The sequence below is a fragment of the Hypanus sabinus genome, chromosome 12 (genome assembly GCF_030144855.1).
Source record: "Hypanus sabinus isolate sHypSab1 chromosome 12, sHypSab1.hap1, whole genome shotgun sequence".
NCBI lineage: Eukaryota > Metazoa > Chordata > Chondrichthyes > Myliobatiformes > Dasyatidae > Hypanus > Hypanus sabinus.
The window spans coordinates 41,247,397-41,266,663 of NC_082717.1; the positions used below are offsets into that span (position 1 = coordinate 41,247,397).

General features: G+C 40.3%; 1 protein-coding gene across 1 annotated transcript in view; it reads left to right on the forward strand.

Moving 5' to 3' along the window:
- Window positions 1-781: 781 nt before the first annotated feature.
- Window positions 782-19,267, forward strand: part of slc30a10 (solute carrier family 30 member 10) — a 122,497-nt gene continuing 104,011 nt past the window's right edge. The window contains exons 1-4 of the mRNA XM_059985828.1: window positions 782-939; window positions 1,520-2,117; window positions 2,746-2,814; window positions 8,732-8,971. Of these exons, the coding sequence (XP_059841811.1) occupies window positions 1,691-2,117; window positions 2,746-2,814; window positions 8,732-8,971 (736 nt within the window). The 5' untranslated portion in view covers window positions 782-939; window positions 1,520-1,690. The remainder of the gene's footprint in view (window positions 940-1,519; window positions 2,118-2,745; window positions 2,815-8,731; window positions 8,972-19,267) is intronic.

A 19,267-nucleotide genomic window follows, 5' to 3' on the forward strand; every position in this document is an offset into this window, starting at 1 on the left:
AGGTCTCAGTAAGATATTTTAAGTTTTAAATGATATTTTAATGTTAAGTAATCTGGTTAACTTTTAAAAGTTTTTGGATACTTTTCAGTTTGTATTGTAGACTTGTGTTTTTTTTGCCATTTCTTTATTCTTAACCTACTTCCATTGTTCTGTTCCTATTCAATATTTCTTTAAATATTGTCATCAGATAAATAAAATTCACATTCAAGTTTCTAATGCAGCAAAGCAACACAGAAGTAGCAGGAGGGAAGCCAATGGCACCCATCGTTAAAGTATTCAAACCTATTTAAAATTGCTGCCACTGATTTTGACATTGGGAAAGGCACATACCTACTCGAGAATATGTAGAATAAGAATTGCAGCCCACAGCATCAACTTATTATTCATTTCCATAGATGCTTTCTGACCTGCTGAGTTCCTCCAGCATTTAGTATGTGTTGTTCTGGATTTCCAGCATCTGCAGAATTTCTAGTGTATATAAGAATATGTTAGAGATCAGCATAGTCTGCTCAGCCCCTCAAACCTGTTCCACCATACATTAACAACATTACTGATCTGACTGTAACTTCAGCTCTATATCCCCACCTATTTCCATAACATTTAACTCTTTGTTTATCCATAATATCCTCCACTAGAAGAGTCTTCCAACACTACTTGCACTGCCCTTTGAGGAAGTGAGTTTGAAAGTCATGACCCTCTGGAATGGAAATTTTCACCTTATTCATTTGTCTTGAAGGGTGACTCCATAAAGTTTTAACAGTGACCCATAGTTCTACATTGTTGCACAAGAAACATCTCTATTCTACCAACAGCAGTCATAATCTAAAATGTTTCAATCAATTTGCCTTTCATTCTGCAAAACTTCAATGGATACGACCATCCGCCGCCCATACAGTCTGGATATTCCAGGGAAGTGTCTGACATCATTATTTCAAAAGGGTAAGTCGGAGTTTGGAACACTCAGGTCAGGCAGCATCTGTGGAAAGAGGAAGAGAATTAACTTTACACTTAAGATACTGTGCATTAGAATTCTCTGTTAGCCTTTATATCGATCTCTGTCTTGTTAGGTCAATAATCCATTTAATATTCTGACCATCGCACTGCAATTTCCGGTGATCGATACTGTTACTGGACCTTAGTTGTTAATCCAGCTCATGTTATTTCATTCAGGGAATCTGCACGAAATTTGGTTGAAGAAATATTTGCTTTCCTTAGAATCATGTAACGATCAACCACAACCGATGTAGCAAAACATTTCATTACCAAATATTATCAAACAAAATTCATTTTTGAGGCGTGAGTTAATATTACGGCAGAGCTTATAAAAAATGTCTTGCAAAGGAAAAGGTTTGGAGCGAAAGTGGAACCACCACTGGACAAACACAACGTTCCGATTACAAACACACCCACGCCCACACGGCGAGTTTTTAAAGGCGTGTTTTGGTTTTGAGAAATGCTGTTTCAGGTAGATTTCTCCACCTTCTTTCCCTCCTCCCCCACCCCTCTCAATTTCAACCAGGTTTGACATCCAACGCATGATGGATCTGTGCAGGGTGTAACAATGCAAAATCCTAAATTGATACAAACACATCAATAACTGAGTTACACTGGACTTACCGTACAGATCTGAGCTCGTTTAGGCTGCAAAAGACGGCATATTAGCCTCTCGCCTCCACTTACCAGCACCACCATGGTCAAGAACTGCCGCATGATTTTCATGCTGGTGATAACAAGCGGCTTCTTCGTGGTGGAGCTTTTGGTAGGATACATAGGCGATTCCATCGCTCTGGTCTCGGACTCCTTCAACATGTTGTCTGACATGATCTCCCTGGGCGTCGGGTTGACCGCGGCCAACGTATCGAAAATCAGGAGGCGCCACAGCAACACGTACGGCTTTGTGCGGGCAGAGGTGGTGGGAGCTCTGGCCAACGCCGTCTTCCTCTCAGCATTGACTTTCACCGTCTTCATCGAGGCGATCATCCGCCTCGTCCATCCGCACAAGATAGAGGATGTCGGCCTGGTGCTGGTCGTCGGGGCTCTCGGGCTGGCCGTGAACGTCGTCGGGCTGATTCTCTTCCAAAACAGTTGCTTCCGAGGAAGGAGAAGCACTCAAACAGGTGAATGCGGCTGCCTGCAGGAGGGCTCCAGACAGCCAGCAAATAAACAAACTGCCCGCGTTTGTTAGTACGAATGGAACAGAACCTAACTAGTGTAATAATTATAATAACAAAGGCTGTAATATTTGAATTTTCAGTCCACTTAGGCTTCGACTTAACCCCGGTGTTGGCCATGCCTTGTCAACATGAAGTCCATTAGGGTGGAACCAATCATTCAAAGTATAGGATAGATAGAAAGGTAGATACTTTATTGATCCCAAAGGAAATTACAGTATCACAATAGAATTACAAATATACAAATATTAGAAGGGAAGTAGGAAATTAATAAAAAAGTAAGTTACTTTAAACATAAATTCGAGTTTAAACAGAACTCTAGTAATCCGAGATTAGAAACAGTATTAAAATAATTAATACCCGGCATTTGTAACACAATTTGTATATTGTATATCGGCAACGAATAGAAGGTTTGCATTTCTTAATGTGTTGTTAGAATATGACTGTGGTGTTTGTGCCTTTTTGTTTTATTTTGTGTGTATAGTGCCCACTGACGTGATGGCGGTCAATCCGTAGTTTCACATCATTTCCTAAAATGGAATGCACTCATCGATTTATCTTTTTTTGATTGCAGATAGATTGGCAAATGGCACGCGAGAACAGAACAAAGGGTCAACAAATGCTGCGGCTTTAAATGTCCGAGGTAATACAGTTATCTTGTCATAGTCGCCGTGATGATATATCATTGTTTCTTTTTTTTATTGGTTTTTTAATGCATTTTCTACAACACTACAGATAAGAAAAAAAACCCAAACCAAAATAAAAAAATTAATATAGTGCAAAAATAAACATACAATAATAATATAATACAAAAAAGATAATTGAGAAAGCACCCAAATTGAAGTCATGTAAAGTTAGTATCCTCCCCAAGCCCCACAACAACAAAAAAACTCCAGACCAACCACAATACAATATAGAGAATATAGATCAGGACATTCAAACCCCCAAAACTGTAAGTACACTTGAAAACAGAAGATAATAATGCCTACTACCAAAAAAAAGAGAGCTGAAAGTAAGGGACTGAAAAAAAAAACCTTAATTAAGTGGAAGGTTATGAAAAGTACTCAATAAAAGGTCCCCAGAGCTTATGAAACTTTATATCCGAATTAAGAATTGAATAATGGATTTTTTCAAGGTCTAAACAGGACATAATATCATTAAGCCATTGAGCATGCGTGGGCAGGGCAACATCTCTCCATCTAAGGAGGATTAAACATCTAGCCAGGAGAGAAGCAAAAGATAATATTCGACACTTAGTCGAACTCAAATGTATATCTGTCTCACCCAAAAAACCAAACAGAGCAGTTAAAGGGTTAGGTTCTAAGTGGTGATTCAGAATAAAGGATAAAGTTATAAAGATGTCTTTCCAAAATTTCTCTAAGCCAGGACAGGACCAATACATATGAATAAGAGAAGCCTCGCCCCTTTTGCATTTATCACAAAGAGGACTAATATTAGGGTAAAATTGAGATAATTTAGATTTAGACATATGGGCTCTATGAACAATCTTAAACTGTAAAAGGCAATGGTGAGCACAAAGAGAGGTTGAATTAACCGATTTGAGAATTGAGTCCCAAATCTCATCAGATAAAGAGATATTTAAATCATGCTCCCAAGCCATTCTAATTTTATCCACAGGGGCATGCCGTAAGAGTGCTAATTTATCACGGATAAATGATATTATCCCAGTGGATTAATAGAAAGAAAGAAATCCATAACATTTTTCTCGGGCATTTCAGGGAAGTTAGGAATTAAAGGATTAATAAAGTGTCTAATTTGGAGATATCTAAAAAAATGGGCATTAGGCAGATTGAAAAGATTAGGCATTAGCAGAGAGCTGTTGAAAAGATGCGAAGCAATTATCGATAAAAAGATCTTCAAAATGTCTAATGCCCTTCCTATACCAATCATAGAATGTTGAATCATACAGAGTAGGTAAAAAAGGTGATTATTTAAGATAGGACTAGAAAGGGAAAAACCATAAAAACCATAAAATTTCCTAAACTGAGCCCATATTTGCAAAGTGTGTCTAACAAGACATTATGTTTCTTTATTCCAAGTGTTTATCGATCCGCAGTTTAAATAAACACAAGAGTCTACATTCATGTTTAGGTATCCACTTTACAGGTAATCCTTCCACTGCAATCTTTATTGGACATTTAATGAATTATGAACAATTTGTTGATTTCTCAGGTAATTTTTCAAATATTTAATTCAGGTCCCAACCTTACCTGAAATTCCAAAATTAGGAAATCTCCAAAATCGGATTTTTTTTTGAGGACTGACATATCACAAATGGAAAATTCCACAAGGTGCTAGAAAGGTTCCCAGGTGATCTCTGAGCAATACAGACAGTTCAGAGAAGTGCCCTCATACATGTTATGAACAGAAGTTAATGAAAAATAGAAAACCACTGCATCAAATGAAAATTAAAGATCTCGAATGTGTATTGAAAGAGTGGATTTGTCAGCGTCAGAGTGAACAAATACCGCTTAATGTAGTGCTTATCATGAAACAAGCAAAGATCTATCACAATGAACTGTTAACTGAAGATTATCGTGAATATTCAGCAGGCTGGTTGCAGAAATTTAAGAAAAGGTGCGGCATTACATTTTTAAAAATTTGTGGTGACGGAGTGTCTGCTAGTCATGAAGAAGTAGAAAAATTCATTGATAAGTTTGTCAATGAATGACTGATTCGGTACATGTGTGTGGTGAACAAGTGAAAGACAAGGACTACTTACAGGTAGCACATAAATTCAGAGTCAGGAATGATGGTGATGCCAAAAAGCCACTGACTGTCCACCTGGGTGGCCGAGGTAGTGATAGCTTACCTTTCCAATGATTCAATGTACACATTATTGTTTCATGCCCAATATTATTAATAATATTATATAAAACTACCTTCAGGCTATATAGATATAAGCTGTATAGGTAATATAAATGGATTTTGTGTTTAGACTTTGGTCCCATCCCCAAGGTGTCTCATTATATAGATGCAAATATTCCAAATTCTGAAAAAATCTGAAATCGAGAACACTTCTGGCACCATGCATTTTGGAGAAGGTGTGATCAACCCATATTAGATATGTGGAACATGACATCTTTCACCGTTTAAAAACTACTAGAGTTGAAAGTCAATAATTACTATAAAAATGGTTTAAACTGGAGTTTTAGGCTTTGATGGAATGAAGATATTTAAATGACCACTATTGAAATAAAAGCCTCAAATTTAGCAAAAAAAACCCCAAAAAAGTTGCAGATCTGATACAGAGACAGCAAAAGCTGGAAATACTCAACAGGCCAGATAGCACTGATTTTTCATGTTGATGATTTTCATAAGGATAAGATTAATCAAAAATCATTGGCCCAATAGAGTAATCCTTTCTCTTTTCCTCATTTTAAGTGGGGTCAATGAATCGAGCCATAGAATTGGACAACCAGCATTTGTCTCAACAAGTCCATGCTGACCAATGGACGCTCTTCTAGTTTGGTCCCATCTCCCAGCACTTTCTCCATAGCCTTCTACATCCTGGTGATTTTGGTGTTCATCTAGACTAGTGACCCAATGTTCTCAGTGACCCAATTTTAACAGCCCTTTCAGGCAGTACATTCCAGGTACTTAACATCCTCTGGGTGAAGAAGATCCCTCTTGTATCTCCTGTACATTGTCTTCACCCTTACTCTAAATCTATGTCCTCTTGTTTTATCTACCTCTGATATGGGGAAAGGTTTCCAGCAGCCCACTGTATCTGTATCCTTCATAATTTTATATCTCGATTATATACCCTCTAAGAGGGCATTTCATTGAAATCTATAGAATATTGAAAAGCCTAGATTGAGTGGATGTTTCCTGTAGTGGGTGAGTCCCACTGGAGCACAGCCTTAGAATACAGGGACAGAGATGAGGAAGAATTTCTTTAGCCAAAGGGTGGTGAATCTGTGGAATTCATTGCCATGTCCAGCCATGGAGGGCAAGTCATTGAGTATATTTAAAGTGGTAGTTGATAGAATCTTGATTAGTCAGGGCATCAAATGTGATGGGGAGAAGGCAAGAGAAGGGGTTTGAGAGGGATATTAAATCAGCCATGATGGAATGGTGGAGCAGACTTGATGGGCCAAATGGCCTTATTCTGCTCCTACATCTATGGTCTTAATACTCAGGGTGTGGTCTTACCAAGGCTCTGTACAATTGCAGCAAGCATTCCTGTATTCCAATTCGCTTGCAGTGTACCACTTGCCTTCTTAACTGTCTGCTGCAGCTGCAAGCTTACTTTCCGGTACTGGTACTCAAGTGCAGTATACCCAGTTTTTGATGCTTCGTCCCTTTCCCCAAATCATCTGAAAATAAAACACTTTCCAAATGTTGTCATCAATGTGAATAACTTCATGATTATCAACCATGCATTTGCCCACTCACTCAACCTGTCCAAGTCACACAGGAGTTTCTCTACTTTTCACAAACTCATACAGGTTTATGTGATTTGCAAACCAGTAATATTACACTAATTTTTCTCAGTTACATCTTTCATGTATACTGTATGTTGTGGATAATTGAGATGCAAGCACTGATTTCTGCTGCATCCCACTTGTCACTGCCTTCCATGTGGACTAAGGCCTCTTTATTCCTGTTTTCTTGTTTCCTGTTTGCCTACCAGCTTCCTGTTCAGGTCATTATCTAATCCCATGTCCTTTCATTTGGTACACTGATGTCTTATGGGGAACCTTGTGAAAAGCCATCACAGAATATCTATATACACCCCATGAAGTAACAATGCATTATCTGTAATGAGTTAAGTAATGCTCGGCTTGCACTCAAAGATACACATCTATGACAAAACTGACTATGTCTAAAGGAATCCAAAAATGCAGCTGAACCACATTCTGCTTAGCTGTTACTGTGAGAGTAAGGTTATTGAGCTTTCAAAAAAAAACACATTATCACAGTTTTTCCTTCTAAACTTTGAACTGTTGTTCATAAGTACTGGCCGTGCTTGTGTTTTATATCATTGCACTTACTGTAAGATTTAACATACTTCAACCAGAGCGTATTGGTGTATAATCATACTTTCATACGGATTACATACCATTTTCCATTCCATATGGACATTAAGTGTTAATGAATTTTCTGCAAATATTTCAAGCTCCTGATAATTCATTAGCCCCTCACTGAAATGTGATTTTACAAACATAGTTAATCTCCAGTATCACATCCAGGTGGCCCATATTCATCTATGCTGGTGAGATTTGAAAACATGTTTCAGAACTCCGGCTGCTAGTCTGTCAATTTAACCACCTGCATGACTATAGTTAAATCACCAGAAAATTAAAAGCTATTTCCAATTTTTTAAGCTAGGGGTTCCCAACTTCTTAATGCCATGGACCCCGACCATTAACTGAGGGATTTGTGGAACCCAGGTTGGGGACCGCTGTGAAATTTAAATCATAACCAAAACCCTCTGTTGAACTCACATTGATTGAAGCAATAGTTGATTCTTCATTCCAGTAACTCACAGATAGCACAAAGATGTTAATTTTAAAATAGGGATAGGTGAGAGCACAGGGAAGAGCAATAAGTATGGAAATGGATTGAACATTCTGTATAACATTGAACATACAGTATCTGAGCTCTTTTTCCAGTGGGATGTGGATTCATGGTTATAGTACTTAGGCACAGGTGGAAAGCTAGGGTGGCAAAGACTTGCACAGCATTGTATTTGTCAACGTGGAACGGAGAGTGAGTTTGTAAACATGGTGGGAGTAAAGGATGTTGGGAATGGCGAAGGTGGAGTGCCACCAGAGGGGTGTGGGTCATATGGCAGAGAAGGCGTGCTGCGGCAGGAGGAGAGGGGGTGGTGCGGGTGCAGACAAACCCAACTCTGAGACACTAGACAAGGTTATTTGATTCCAAACAATTGGTTTATCGATCATTACAGAATGTCTCTCTGTTGATTCCTGCTCCCTCCACACTCCCTTCCCCTTTCCCAACAAGGATTCTCCTCTCCCTGCCCATTTCACACTCATAGTCCACAACAGAGAACCATATCAGAATCAGCTTTATCATCACTTACATATGTCATGAAATCTGTTTTTTTTTGTGGCAGCATTAAATACATAAAATTACTACTGCACTGTATAAATGCCTTAGGCACCCTAGCTATATATATATATATGTGCCTAAGACTTTTACACAGTACTATGCTTCAAGCAAAGATGTGCAATCAGACTAGAGGATATCAGTTTAAATATGGATTTAAATATTGATTTAAAAATATGTATGAATAAATTATAAAATGAAATATTTCACTTGAAGTATTTGAGTGCATTTAAATGAAATTTGACAATTAATTGATGATCTGGAGAACTGGAGGAACAAAGTATAATGAATTTAATAGTCATATAATTGAATTTTTCTTCTGTAATACAATTATGTGAAAACATTTCAGGCTATTATTTTTAAAGAATGTTAGTCATCATAGATGTACAGAAATCACTGATTAGCATTGGAAGCTGATTTATTTTATGCTCATAAGAGTTAATACATAAATATTTATTTTCCAGGTATCTTTCTGCAGGTAATGGGTGATGCATTGGGATCTGTTGTGGTGGTAGTCACTGCCACAATATTCTATGTGCTTCCTCTTGATAAAGATGAACCCTGTAATTGGAAATGCTACGTTGATCCCAGCTTGACAATCATTATGGTCATAATCATTATATCATATGTCTTACCACTTGTAAAAGAAACAGCTGTAATTTTGCTCCAGATGGTGCCCAGAGGGATCGAGCTACGTGATATAGGTAAGATATTGCTTACTATGTAAGATTAGTTAATATATCTCCTGGACTGGAAAAGGATTTCCTGACAAAGATATTATCGGAAGTCATTTTTAAATGCTATGATTGAATATTTTGTACAATATTTAGGGGGTTAAAATTGGTTATGCTAATTCAAGAAGAAGTTATGATAATATTCTCAATAAACTGCAACATTGGTTGAAAATTATTTGATTCTCCTGTTTCTAGCTATGATTAAATGAAAAGGAAGATGAGATTATGCACATGGCACAACTTCTTTCTTCTAGCTCTGTGCACATGAAATTAACGTAGCCTTGGATGGTTGCTGTGATATATTGCAATTAAGTACAGAATTACAGGAGCATTGCTTTAGTGGATTTCAAATAGCTATAATGTCCCTTGGTTCAGAAAACATTTAAGAGAATCAGGTTATGTCTGGTTATTCATGACCAGCATAACAGCTAGATCAATTAGTATTATATTGTCTCTGTTTATATCCTTTCTTTAGGATCAAGGATGACGTTTTTCATACTCCACACTCTGCTCTGGGATAGGAGGTGCTTGTTGGGGCAGATGTACAGGTAGACTGGGAGATGATGTATTGTGTGTGTTGGTGTTCTGTAAACATTCTACTAATTGATGCAAGTTTCTTAACATCATACTGAATGTACTACCTGCATTTTGAGCAGTTTTAAGGCAGATCTTCTCATAAGTCATCAGGACATTGCACTTTTACAAGGAGCCTTTGGAAAACTAACTTAAGTTGCTGTCTCTATCTACCTATCGCTGTGATGCTCAGAATTATGTTTGTTTCCAGACTGTGATGTTAGTGATGTACATGGACTGCCAGTGCAGTTGATTGAGTGTAATTAGATCTCAATACCAAGATCGTTGGCCTGAGAGAGGATGCTGATATTGGAACACTTACTCTGCTAGTGGATTTGGATGACTTTGCTTGCTTGATGACTTTGCTTGGTGATGCCTCTCTGGAGCTTTGAGAGCAATCACGAGGAAATCTGCAGGTGCTGGAAATTCAAACAACACATGCAAAATGCTGGTGGAACACAGCAAGCCAGGCAGCATCTATAAGGAGAAGCACTGTCGACGTTTCAGGACTTGGTCCTGACGAAGGGTCTCGGCCCAAAGCGTCGACAGTGCTTCTCCTTATAGATGCTGCCTGGCCTGCTGTGTTCCACCAGCATTTTGTGTGTGTTGTTTGGTGCTTTGAGTGTCTATTTTTGTCTCAGAAGTGTAGAAGAAGGCAGGTATCATGGCCAATTGGTAAACTGTAACATTTGAGATAAATTTCTGGTTTTTATCTTTAAATACTCTTTTCCTCAGAGTACATCCTCTTCCTCCCCACTCTGAACCTCACCCACCAGGTTCTCCCTGTGCCTTCCCTTTCTGTTGTTGGATAGTGGCCTGACTGGGATGTTGGTTGGATGATGGGGATTAGTCTAGGTGCATAGTTGCATGTTGTGGCTGTACCTGAGGATGTTGCCGTGAATAATGAGATGGGAATGGTAAACCCACAGAGAGAGGACCAGCTTGAATGGTTCTGAGCAGTAACCTGATTAATATATCAATGTAAATATTGAGACATTGGAAGTCTATTGTATTCACTTTGAAACACTTATGTAGATGAAGCTCTGTGGGTAAATTTTGCTTATTACTGAAAGCAGCAGCACAATCAACAGTAGACCTTGGAAAATTGTCTGATTAGTGGAGTCTCCAACCATATATTAAGGTGAAAGATAGATTTTCTTGCATGTTATGTAATTGAAATAACATACTAAGTGCTTTTGAGGCACATTCTGTCAAAAGTGTTGAGTTATTTATCTTATTTGATGTGAGTATTTTCAGATGTGAGGTCCACATCTAGTGCAAATTGAATCTTCTTAAACTGTGACAGTTTTGCAATCAGATATAAATGAGGCAATATTTGATGCAACGATTTAGCTCATAAATATATCGGGTGCAGTACATTAACTCCTTCATTGAGGCATACTTTTTGAGGAAACCTGATTTTTTCATTTCCATTTAATTACTTACAGACAACCATCATAACTATATGGATTTCCTATACCATCAGTCTTCAGAGATCATTTTTAATATTCACTCAAATATTTTTATAATTAAGGTTTAATGCAGCCTTTCTCAACTTTTTTGCCCTGGAGGAACCCTTGAAATAATTTTCAGTCTCAGGGAACACCTATGTACAAATTATTATCTCTGAAGCTCTCAGTACATCAGCATGATCAATAAGTTGTAGATATAATAATCCAAAAATAATTGTCAATGGTCTTTTGAGTAGAGAATGAATTTTTAGCCAAATTTTCTTGGAAAAGACAGATAGTTAAGCTTAGGGGCAACACCAGTGAATTTGCAGATGCTGGAAATAAATAAAAACACAAAATGCTGGCAGAACTCAGCAGACCAGACAGTATCTATGGGAGGAGGTAGTGATGACGTTTCGGGCCGAAACCCTTCATCAGGAGTGAAGTAATATGGGTTGGTCGAGGGGGGATAAGAAGTGGGGGGAGGGATGAAGTAGAGAGCTGGGAAGTGATAGGCTGGAGGGAAATGGGCTGAGTTGAATGTTCATGCCCGCAGGTAGGAGGCTACCTAGGCGGGAGATAAGGTATTGCTCCATCAACCTGCATGAACAGGGGATAAGAAGTGGGGGGAGGGATGAAGTAGAGAGCTGGGAAGTGATAGGCTGGAGGGAAATGGGCTGAGTTGAATGTTCATGCCCGCAGGTAGGAGGCTACCTAGGCGGGAGATAAGGTATTGCTCCATCAACCTGCATGAACATGCAACTCACAGACCTCCGTTTATACCCCTGCCCCCCCCCCCCCCTTACCCCCATCCCTATCTATTATTTTAGTCTGGTTCTCTTTCTCTCTCTTTTCTCCCCTCACTATAATCTCCCCCCAGCCCTACCTTTCTTTCTCTTTTATTTCCCATAATTCTCCACCTTCCCCCCAGCCCATTTCCCTCCAGCCTATCACTTCCCAGCTCTCTACTTCATCCCTCCCCCCACTTCTTATCCCCCCTTGACCATCCCATGTTACTTCACTCCTGATGAAGGGTTTCGGCCCGAAACGTCGTCACTACCTCCTCCCATAGATGCTGTCCGGCCTGCTGAGTTCTGCCAGCATTTTGTGTTTTTAGTTAAGCTTAGCTTGCCTTTCTTGAACCTACTCTTTCTTTTTCATAAATTTTAGAAACTCACAAGGCAAACATAATAAATTACCCAATTCTGGGTCAAACTTGACCTACGCACATACGGATTTCAATATCAACTGAAATGAGACCACTTCTACCCTTGTTCTTGATGCTTGTTAAACAAGAAAAAACTGCTCACACATGTAGGAAGTTGAAAACTGCAACAAAATGATTATTGCTTTCCTATGATTAGCAGGATAATCTTCTCTCACAGAAATCAAGAACTTGTCAGTAAATGTCATCTTGAGTGCAAAGTTCTTCCTCTTCCCTCAAAGTCAAGTTCTCAGGCTGAGCAGAAGATTCAGGGAAAAGGTCCCTCTCCCAGTCATGAACTTGTTTTGAAAGGGATGAAAAATATTCTTCTCTTTTGTTAAGCTGTTCTTCCAGGTGGGTTTCAATACGACTTGAGACTTTCTAATATCCTTCCTTACTCTCAAGTCCAAGCAGCAGAGGAAACTTTTTAACATTGCAGCATGATTTTTCCAAAGTTTCAGTCTCCTTTCAAATTCAAGAATCTTGTTATTTGAAGACAAAACATTTCTCCAGCGCATTGCAGAGACTTGTTCAACAGGTTCATACAATGAAAAATCTCCATTAAGTACCGTAGGTTAGTTTCTGCAGCCATTCTTTGTCTTCAAAGCACTTAGCAAAATCTGGCCTACTATTTTCTTAAAATACTCCTGCAATTCACCTTTCAGCTGAAACATCCTGTTAAGAATTCTTCCTCTGCTAAGCCACCGGATTTCTGTATGTAGCAGGAGATTGGTGTGCTCTTTGTCCGGGTTTCATACAGTTTTTTAAACATTCTTGAGTGGACTGGTCTGAAAGCTACTAAATAACCTGCTCCCTGAACGCTTTTAATGATTGTGACTTTATTTTTAAAAGCATTAATCTGTTTGTTTTGAGATTCCAATTGTTGTTTAAATTAATCAGCAATTTTACAGGTCATATGGCTGTGATTTGTAGTTAAGTGTCTTTTCAATTTTGCTGGAGCCATTGTCACAAACTAGGCACAGTGGAATAGGACAACTCGGTCACCAGTCTATGTAAAACATCATTGTAAAGAGATGGTACTGGCTGATTACTTTAGTCTCGCTCACTGCTTTTGTCTCCAGGATCCAGAAGAGGCTGTTGGACTTCTTCTGACTCAACAGGAGGCAGTGGGTCTCTGCTGTGGTCCTGAGTCTTCCGATCGTGGAAGGCCGTCAGTCACTGGTGTGTGTGTGGACCCAGCTGCCGGCTCTCCGCCTCAGGACACTACAGTTACCTATATAGCAACCACCCTATGGAGATTGCATGCGCTGGAGACTCACGTTCTCCGCCAGGGATGCTGCCTGCAGGAGGGCACACGGCTTCCAGTGGACAGCGTCAGCCGCACTGCTTTAAGAGAACTGTCTCCTTGCCAAAGCTGTTGAGGGTATGGGGTCGAGTCTCCTGCACCAGTGCTCTAGCTGTGAGGGAGACTGGTCCTCATCCTGTCACAGTGGTGGTCAGTGGAGCTCAGGGAAGTGATGGGCCAGAAGGGCTTGTCGGAACTAGGTTGCGGGATACCACGTGGGAGAGGGTCCCACATAACGTCAGCCGCCTGCCCACCGTGCCGTTCTGTGATGCTCCAAAACGTTTCCTCTATGGGCTGCTCCTGCACATCTTTCACTTCCTTGCCTTTGTCCACTGGCCAGACTCACCTTGGTGATCTGTTTGATCATCTGTAAGTGGAGGAGATCGCCAGTGGAAATCTGTTTATGCAGAGGTCCTTCCCCTGTACATTGGGGATCTGGCTGGAAGGTGTTACAAAAGGCAGTGCCATTCAATAGGTTTTTAAGCAAGTTCACTGTCACCCCGTCCACCTCTCTATTCTGTGGCTGGGAGGAGTCAGTGCACCACGCTTGTCTGGAGTGTGAGAGGTTGCTGCCCCTGTTTGAGTATCTAAAGGGGCTGGTGCTCAGGTTCTGGTTACGCTTTAGCCCTGCGATCGTCATATACGGGCACTCAGTTCGGAAGTGGGTGGATCGTGAAGAGGATCTCCTGGTTGGTTTGCTCCTGAGCCTGGCCAAGATGACAATTCATGGGTCTAGGCAGCGGAAAGTCGAGGCCTCTGCCAGGGCCAACTGCCTGCCCCTCTTCCGAGGATGCATTTGTGGCCGGCTGTCTTTGGAGAGGGAGCTTGTGGTCACAATGTGTACAGCGGGAGATTTCTGAGAGCACTGGGTCCCCCAGGGATTCGACTGTTTTATAGACAGTAGTAATCATATTTTAATTTGAATTTATTCACTGTCTTGTAAAGGCTTAACGTTTGTACTTTGTGTATTTGTTGTGTAAATAAACTTTTATGGTTTTGTAAAAATAAGACGGACTTTTTAGCTGTCCGTTGTTTCACTAGTACAGTGAGGTGACTCAGAAGATTGTAATTTTTCATCATTGTTCGCGGGCCTCGGTCCAGAATCCTGCTCTTCTATCTCACACTTCCTCTTCAAAAATTGCCACACTGAACTGTCGTTAGAATGAAAACTTCCCTCCAATTTCCTACTACACTGTTAGTTTGTTCGCTTCCATAACTCAGTCAGTGGCGTGTAAGGGGAAGTTGGTGGATGTAACTTGGGAGAGAGAGGCTGACATCGTAGCTTGAGTTGTGTGAGTCCTTTCAATGCTTGTGAAACACACTTCACACTCCACAACAGCCTAGCATCTTCCCCGCCATGTAATACATCACTCACCAATTATCAGCCTACTGTCCTCCCCTCCATGCAATACAGTGCTCACCAATTATCAGTCTAGTGTTCTCCTCTTTGTGCATTACAGCACTCACCAATTATCAGCCTACTGTATTCCCCTCCACGCAATACAGCACTCACCAATTATTAGCCTACTGTCCTCCCTTCTGTGCAATACAGCACTTACCAATAAAATGCTTGAAGCTGTCATTAAGGAAGAAATAACGAAACATTTAGAAAGGAGTGGTTCCAATGGACAGACACAGTGTGGATTCCGAAAGGGCAGGTCTTTGAGGACATAATGGGTGCAGTGGATAGTGGGGAACAGGTGGATGTTGTATACTTGGATTTCCAGAAGGTGTTCAATAAGGTGCCACACAAGAGGCTTTTAAATAAGATACAGATGCATGGAGTTGGAGAAAGTGTATTGGTTAACCAATAGAAGGCAGAGAGTTGGTATAAATGGGTGTTTCTCCGATTGGCAGTCAGTGGTGAGTGGGGTGCCACAGGGGTCGGTGCTGGGCCTGCAGCTGTTTATCATTTACATTGATAATTTGGAAGAGGGGACTGAGTGTAGCGTAGCAAAATTTGCTGATGACACTAAACTGAGTGGAAAAGCAAATTATACCAAGGATGCAGAGAGTCTGCAGAAGAATATAGATAGGTTAAGTGAGTAGGCCATGGTCTGGCAAATGGAATACAATGTTCGTAAATGTGAGATCATCCACTTGGAAGGAATAATAGAAGAGCAGATTATTATTTAAATGGTGAAAGATTGCAGCATGCTGTTGTGCAGAGGGACTTGTGAGTGCTTGTTCATGAATCGCAAAAAGTTGGCTTGCAAGTCCAACAGGTTATTAAGAAGCCAAATGGAATGTTGGCCTTCATTGCTAGAGGGATTGAATTCAAGAGCAGGGAGGTCATGCTACAACTATACAGGGTACTGGTGAGGCCGCCCCTGGAGTATGTGTACAGTTCTGGTCTCCATACTTGAGAAAGGATATAGTGGCTTTGAATGCAGTGCAGAGGAGATTCACCAGGTTGATTCCAGAGATGAAGGGAGATTGAGGAGAGATTGAGTCGCCTGGGACTATACTCTCTGGAGTTCAGAAGAATGAGAGGGGATCTTAGAGAAATATATAAAATTTTGAAAGGGATAGATAAGATAGAAGTAGAAAAGTTGTTTCCATTGGTAGGTGAGACTAGAACTAGGGGACATTGCCTCAAGATTCAGGGGACAAGATTTAGGATGGAGATGAGGAGAAACTGTTTTTCCAGAGTGTGGTGACTCTGCGGAATTCTCTGCCCAGGGAAGTAGTTGAGGCTTCTTCACTAAATATATTTAAGATACAGTTAGATAGGTTTTTACATAGTAAGGGAATTAAGGGTTATGGGGAAAAGGCAGGTAGATGGAGCTGAGTTTACAGACAGATCAGCCAAGATCTTACTGAGTGGCGAGGCAGGCTCAATGGGCTAGATGGCCAACTCCTGCTCCTATTTCTTGTGTTCTACTGTCCTCCCCTCTGTGTAATGTAGCACTCACCAATTATCAGCCTACTGTCCTCCCCTTTGTGTAATACAACACTCACCAATTATCAGCCTACTGTCTTCCCCTCTGTGTAATACAACACTCACCAAATATCAGCCTACTGTCCTCCCCTCTGTGTAATGTAGCATTCACCAATTATCAGCCTACTGTCCTCCCCTCTGTGTAATACAACACTCACCAATTATCAGCCTACTGTCCTCCCCTCTGTGTAATGTAGCACTCACCAATTATCAGCCTACTGTCCTCCCCTCTGTGTAATATAACACTCACCAATTATCAGCATACTGTCCTCCCCTCTGTGTAATGTAGCACTCACCAATTATCAGCCTGCTGTCTTCCCCTTCGTGTAATACAACACTCACCAATTATCAGCATACTGTCCTCCCCTCCATGCAGTATAGCGCTCACCAATTATCAACTGCCTCCCCTGTTTTGTGTCAAAGATTGAGAATGGACTCAACCAAATAAACACGGTCCCACTGCGCACTGCCATACTGGGCTGAGATTGCTAACGGGGCTGTTTGGTCACTGCCCACCATGGTGAGCATGAGTTCAAAAAACAATGTTTATTTTCATCCTGATCCCTCGCAGAACCCCTAGCAATCTCTCACGGAACCCGGATTAGGGAACCCTGGTTCAGTGTATTATACATGAATACTAAAATATATCAAAAAGCCTACATTATTCCTAATCAACAGCTAAGTTGTCACATGCGATGCATTGTACAGTGGGTACATGTGATGCAAAATTTTAATATATCTCAAATAGATTCTGAAGCCATATGATGTGTATTCAAATTCCAGAAAATATTTGATAAAGTCACATAAAAAACTGCATTTTAAAATTCACTGTGTCAATAACTTAGAATGTTAAGAAATTGGGTGAACGCTGAGGAACAGCTGCTTGTTAATGAAAATATGTTGGTGTAGGCTTAAGTATTAAACAGAATTCCCAAAGGAATGGGGTTGAAATTCTTAAAGTTCCATTGATTCTTTTAATGTTTGCCATCAAGAAGGCCTGATCACTATTTTTACTCTTCTGCTTGGGTTATTTGGGTTCCTCTTTAGATGCCACTAGAATGAATATATTTACATGTAAATAGAAGTGGTTGTAAGTGGAACTATGAAAAAATCTCCATCATTGTCAGTAGGCTTTTTTAAAAATCTATGATAGAAAAGCCTATTGACAATCGCTGTCATTTTGTCATTGGGGAAGTGTGGAACTAGAACTGAATAAGAGTCTGAATCTACAAAAGCAGAAAAGAGAGCAAAACAAATTGATTCTTGGCTAATAGATCTGAATATTACACCAATACTTTTGCTAAAAGAGATTAATGGGTTACAAAAAAGTTTCAGTGCCTCTGCATTTAAGTTGTACAGTTGTTATGAATGTACCACAGCTCTGAGGGGCCGAAGGGGCGGGAGCAGCCCCCTCCTTCCGGAGAATCGCAAGAGCACTATTAATTCGGGTCTCGGACCCAGGCAAATGAGAGACAATGTAATGGTTTTGGCCAGGGCTCTTAGAGACACCTGTGCTGAGGGCATGACCCTGCTACGTGACAGCTACCATGGATATGGACACCCTCGGGCAATGTGGGGGTGGGGATTGCATCACCCTACTTTGATGGACATCTACAACTCTGCAAGTCAAGATAAAATGGGACTGCAGAAGGCGGTACCCCAGAGAGATGCACCAGAAGGACTCGATCACTCAACGCTCCCGTGATAGCTGGAAGCCAGTCAAAAGCCACGTGCGCTCCGTAACTTCTCTGCCTGGGGAGCAGGTGGCTGATAATACCGAGAAGGACTTTGAACTAATAACAGGGAAACAACGCTCCCCTGATTCAATGGCGTTGCTTCGTCAAAGACACGGGCAAGTTTTCCCGTTTCTCCTCACTCTCTCTGAAAAACGTGAAACCCAGCGATTCCCCAAAGACTGAAGCCTGCAGACTTCTGAGTGACTTTTCTATTCCCAACGGACAATATATTATCCCCTAGACAACAGTTGAGATTATTTCTTAATGATGATTATTGCTATACCCGTGCTTTAGATTGAGTTTTGCTGATGTACATGTTCTGAATGTTTGTATTAACCTTACTTTTGTGCCCCCTTTGTGAATAAAACCGTTCAAAAATAGTGCCATCAGACTCCAACGGACCTCTCTATCTTTGCTGGTGAGTTATCCAGTTACGGGATACGTAACACAGTTAACATGTGAAATGTGGCTGGAGAATATAATTGATGTAGTTTTAAATTGGTTTAATTGAAGTGAGTACTGTTTGATATTTCTTTTCTAGACAGTAGGTATGAAAAGGTCCTGATTTAAATCTTGGTTCTTGTATATGATGAAACTTTGATAACTGGCTGAAAGCATGCATCTACACACAGTTACAGATGATATTTTCATAATACATATCCATTGAGGAAGCTCTTACATACTGTACTTGTTTCTGGTTTCTCTCTTGCTGTTCCTCACTGTATACCGTAGTTACAGAGGTTTACAACAGTTTGAGCTGTTTCTAGTTTTAATTGATATTGTCCCTTCAGAATGACCCAGCTGAATATGCTTAATCAGTTTTACTCCTCTCTAACTGAGATGGTCTTTTAAGCAAAATGTTTGAGAATTGGTAACACCCCCAGTGGAGGTGTTTGAGTATTAATATTGGTGTGTTTCTCTCTCTCTCTATTTAATATCCAGGTTTCTACCAATGTAGTGAATAATCAGACTGATCTTGTTTAATGGAAGACAGTCAAATGTAAAGCTCCGGTAAACTGAAATTACACACTATTTTAATTTATTGATTAAAATCT